Here is a 5,266-nt window from a genome sequence, read left to right as displayed (position 1 = left end):
CTCTTACCGTGTAAGATTTTTAGTCCTTGCCATATTCATCCGATAAAGTAAAGTGACTTGGTAAGCGCTTACCCGGATAAACGTTTGGTAAACGGCACCTAACTCCCTTCCAATTGTGATTTTATAATTTTTTTATTAATACATAGTATTTAAAATTTTAGATTACAAGTAATTTATGCATATATACAACTTATTAAAGCTTTATTTTGAATTTGTATAACTAACTACATATAAACATATAATCAAATAATGATAAACATCTTATTTTCAATACAAAAAGTTTAAAATATAATTAGAATAATCCTTGAGTTCTAACAGAATTATTATCTTTATAAAAATTATATTGTTAAAGCAAAAATAAATTCGCTATTAGACCTAAAATAAATTATAATAAAAATATGAAATAACAAAATTGTACGAAAAACAAGAACTTTTAAATAGTTAATTTGATATTAATATCGATATATTTTTTAAATTTTTATGATATATTCAAAAATATTTTTATTTAAAAGTAAAAACATTATATTTGTCAAAACCACATAAAATGTATTATATCAAAAGACAAAAAAAATAAAACAAAACATTAACTGAAGACGTATCTGGTATCATTACATTACACAAATATCTTTCTTGTATTTTATAAATCTTTTTAATTAATTGTTTTTTGGATGAGTTTGTAAGATGGGAATCGGCTTAAATTCGAGTCAAAGAATTTCCCGGGGTCAAAACACACACAAAGATGATGTTTTCTTCTGTGAAACACCTCACAGCAATGGCGAAATTTTCTTCATCTTTCTTACCCCTTTACTCTTCGTCTCTTCGTCAACAGAGAACAATCTTCAGTGATGCATACAATATCCGGAAGGAAGAAATAGTCATCGTCGGAGCTGGAATCGCCGGCCTCGCCACCGCAGTTTCCCTGCACAGGTTACTTTTCGAGTTTCGTCTCAGTCGAAAATTTAGTTTACTTTTATTGATCATGTTGTTAGGGTTTGTTTGTGTTAAGATTGGGGGTTCGATCGGTGGTGCTGGAGCAGGCGGAGTCGTTGCGGACTGGAGGAGCGTCTTTTACTCTATCCACGAATGGATGGAAGGTATTGGATTCAATGGGAGTTGGCGATGAACTCAGATCCCAATACCTTGACATTAAAGGGTAACGTCGTTCTCCCTTTTCGAGATCTCGATTTGATTATTCGATTTGAAATGTCAAAAGGTTGATTGTTTGAAGTTTTATTACTACCAGTAACTTTAAAAATTGATTGTTTGTCCTATTTACAACATACATGGACCCAATTTTATATATATATATAAAATAGTAGTTAAAAAAATTAGTAAATAAAAGACACTTAAAAAATTAGTATCTAATATGACAAGAAAATATTTTTGTACTACATTAACTATTAAAGACCCAAACATATATGAATTAAATATATTGGAGAAAAAAATTCATAAAGATGTTAATTTGTTGTTCATTATATAATATTATTTAATGTTTTTTTAAGTTTTTTAATCTAAAACCGACGTCTAAAACTACTTGCTTCGAAAACTTTGATATATTTTCCATAATTTATCTTTCATCAACTCTTTTGATTGTTCCATTCTCGCATAAATTATTACCAACTATATAAGACGGTACAACTTATATCTATATTTAGAATAATAAAACTATAATTGTTTTTTCATGGTTGTTCTTTATTATCTAATATTTAGTGTATAAATCTTATGTACTATTCTATTTCTAAAAGAAGAATAAGATCTCAAACTATCACCAACATGAGTTTTTTAATTTATATAATTGAAGATTCAAGAAAAGTTTATTTTAACCCTAACTCTATGTTCTTGAGTCGTCTTTTACGTAGAAAAAAGTAACGGGGGAAGGAAAATATTCTGTTCTCGAGATTTTTTCAGAGAAGGGAGAAGAAAAGGAAAGAAAAAAATTATATCAAAATTTATTTTTATTTTATTATTTTTCTTTCTTCTCTATTAAAAACACAAACAAAAAACTTTATTTTTCTTCTTTCCTTTTATTTTTCTTTTCTTTTCTCATTCTTTCTTTCCTTCCCAAATTTGAAAACATAGCATAAAAGTTTAAAATTATGTTAATCTTCCCAAATTCAAAAACATAATGTAAATGTTTAAAACGGTGTTAATCTTCTCAAATTCGAAAACATAATATAAAAGTTTAAAATGATGTTAAAAAACATTAACATCAGATGACATGGAAAACCAACCTATTTACATTGATCTACATAGTGACACTCGGAAATCAGAAAAATCGACTTCGTGACTCCAAATGATATCATTCTATGTACCAAAAGTATATCATATGATGTTTTTGATGATGAAACAAATTACTGATACTACATAAAAATGTTCTAGTAGATAATATTAATTTAGAAATGACTATTGATTGATTCCGTGTCCAGGAATACTCGAAAAAACGGTTTTATATAAATTTAATGTTATTTCTGATGATAAAAACAATACATTGAAAAAATATATTGCCTAAAAAATGTCAGAAACGGGCCGGCATACATAATGGGATTTTTATGAGGATTTGAGAGTTTATTAGAATGTAAATAATTTGCAGGGTGGTTATAGAAACAGAAAATGGAAGACAACTACGCTCAATGAAGCTGAGAGAGGATCAAAAGTACGTATAAATGGTATCATTTCTGTTCATATTTATGCTGGGATTTTTGTAAATCACGTGTATTTGGAAACAGTCGAGAGATTCGCCCAGTTGAAAGAAGAACCCTTCTGGAGACTCTTGCCAAAAAGCTACCACCAGATTTCATCTCTTTCTCTTCAAAGTTGGCAACGATTGAAAAGCAAGAAGATGGTGAAACTCTGCTGGAACTTGTTAACGGTACTCGAATATCATCCAAGGTAGCTTTTCGTTTCGAACAGTTCAGTTGTGGGTTCGAACTTAGGGCCTTTAGGAACCATAGATTTCTTGTTGACATGTTTTGGTGAAGCAAGAATTGGCATTTTGATCAACAGGTCCCTTAGGAACCATAGATTTCTTGTTGAAAAGTTTTGGTGAAGCAAGAATTGGCCTTTTGATCAACAGGTGGTAATTGGGTGTGATGGAATTCATTCTCCAGTCGCCAAATGGATGGGATTTCCGGAGCCTAAATATGTGGGATATTGTGTTGTTCGTGGACTTGGAGATTACCCTGATGGACAACCTTATGAGTCATGCGTGAACTATGTTTTTGGCCGAGGTATGCGGGCTGCTTATGTTCCGGTTTCACCAACAAAAGTTTATTGGTTTGTTTGCTTCAACAGCCCCACACCAGGTACGTCGTCGTGGTGATCTAGTCTTTTCACAGATTAATCCATTGAAAAGATTGTTTTTCCAACAGTTGTTTGAATGTAAGGTGGCAGGTCCAAAGTTTACTGATCCATCAGTATTGAAGAAACAAACCAAGGAACTATTCAAGAAATGGCCCTCTGAGTTGCTGAATGTAATTGATGCCACTCCAGACGACACTGTGATCCAAACCCCAATAGTCGACCGGTGGTCATGGCCAGGACTGAGCCCTTCGGGCTCATTGGGTGGAGCCGTGCTGGTTGGCGATGCATGGCACCCAATGACTCCTAATATGGGCCGAGGGGCTTGCTGTGCTTTGGAAGATTCTCATGTTTTAGTGCAAAAGCTTGCGCCGACACTCAAGGCTGGACCAGCGGCTGTTGAGGATGCACTCAGGTCATACCGAAAAGAGAGGCGGTTGGTTAACTTTACATTGACCGTGCTGTCAAATTTCGTTGGAGCCTTTTTGCAGTTGGAGAACCCAATGGTTTGTGCAATTAGGGATAAAGTGTTTGCAACACGGAAATGAAGCAAGTCTGCCAAAAGTCTTGATATACCAGACCCTACAATTATGTAAAAGGTTTGGTATATATATACCTTATAGAATAGGAATAAAACCGAAGTTGGTTCTACTTTGGTGCAGTATTCAAAAAATTTGGGGGTTTCATCGGGTTCGATTTTAACCCCAGCTTTCAGTTGTGAAACAACTGTTTTCCTCCTGTGTGTGGATTTCCATTTAATCACACGTTCTGATTTTAAAATGAGATGATACAGATTCATGTGTGAATTTATAGTATCATCTTTGGGTATTCCTTCCTGATGAGTAGTAGTTTGGATTTCCAACAAGAATTGATTATTGATGGATGGTCCTTCTTTTCATGAGTTTGAAACTTGAAAATTGTAGTTTGGTTTCCCAATTGCCACAAGTCAATTACCAGCTTCACCTCACACTTAACTGCATTGCATAATTAATCAGAGAGCCATTTTATTCATTAATTATTTTTTAATTTCTATTCAAACCAAATAATATAACTTAACTCACGTTTGGTTCCGGAAAAATTTGATGGAATTGGAATTGGAATTGGAATTGGAATTGGAATATTGAATTCCCTTAGACCAAATTTATTCATTCGTTTGCTTCATTCTTTTTCATGAAAGGAATATTCAAAATTCTACAAATAAATGAATTTTACATTCCATAGCAACTACATGGTATTTTGATGGAATGCAATCTCTATCTTCATTATACCAAATATACCCTTAACCTAATATACTTTAATCTCGTAAAACTCAATATGGCCATCGTCGACCACCTCTCGACCACTATTCATCTGAACCACCACCACCGACTACCACCGGTCTGAACCACCGTCGACTACCTTTTATCTGAACCACCGCCGACCACCACCACCGACTACCACCAATCTGAACCACCGCTGACCACCACCGATCTGAGCCACCGCTGATATGATTCACCGTCAATCTGAACCACCGCCGATAAACGCCATCTGAACCACCATGGACCACCACCGATCTAAAGCACCGTCGATCTGAGCCACCATTGATCTGATTCACTGTCAATTTTGAACCACTGTCGATAACCGCTATCTGAACCACCATGGATCACCACCGATCTGAACCACTGTCGACCATCGCCATCTGAACCACCACAGACCACTATTGATCTGAACCTCCGCCAACTACTATCGATCTGAAACATCGTCGATCTAAAACACCATTGACCATCACCGATATGATCCATCGCTTATCTTAACCACATCTGACCATCGTTACCTGAACCACAATGGACCACCATCGATCTATATCACTGCCAACCACCGTCGACTACCATCGATCTGAATCAGTGCCGACCACCACTGATTTGAAAAACAACCGCCGCCACCGCCTATCTGAACAACCACTAACCACCTTCATCTGAACCACTGCAGA

General features: G+C 34.9%; 1 protein-coding gene across 1 annotated transcript; it reads left to right on the top strand.

Moving 5' to 3' along the window:
* The first annotated feature begins 742 nt into the window (after positions 1 to 742).
* Positions 743 to 4,103, top strand: LOC112521849 (monooxygenase 2-like). The gene is made up of 6 exons (XM_025130841.1): positions 743 to 927; positions 1,007 to 1,153; positions 2,591 to 2,653; positions 2,727 to 2,889; positions 3,074 to 3,302; positions 3,391 to 4,103. Exons 1-6 carry the CDS (start codon positions 743 to 745, stop codon positions 3,843 to 3,845), a joined length of 1,242 nt encoding a protein of 413 aa, XP_024986609.1. The 3' UTR covers positions 3,846 to 4,103.
* The last annotated feature ends 1,163 nt before the right edge of the window (positions 4,104 to 5,266 follow it).

This window comes from Cynara cardunculus (assembly GCF_001531365.2).
Source record: "Cynara cardunculus var. scolymus isolate 2C chromosome LG 11, CcrdV1, whole genome shotgun sequence".
Taxonomy (NCBI): Eukaryota; Viridiplantae; Streptophyta; class Magnoliopsida; order Asterales; family Asteraceae; genus Cynara; species Cynara cardunculus.
Note: the sequence above shows the minus strand (reverse complement) of the source record. Positions and strands in the feature narration are given on the sequence as shown.

Excerpts from the sequence above, each read along its gene's own strand:
- LOC112521849 (XM_025130841.1), top strand. The coding sequence starts at position 743 with ATGTTTTCTTCTGTGAAACACCTCACAGCAATGGCGAAATTTTCTTCA. Across the intron at positions 2,654-2,726 it reads AAGCTGAGAGAGGATCAAAA|TCGAGAGATTCGCCCAGTTG; the intron begins GTACGTATAAAT and ends ATTTGGAAACAG. Across the intron at positions 2,890-3,073 it reads GTACTCGAATATCATCCAAG|GTGGTAATTGGGTGTGATGG; the intron begins GTAGCTTTTCGT and ends TTTGATCAACAG.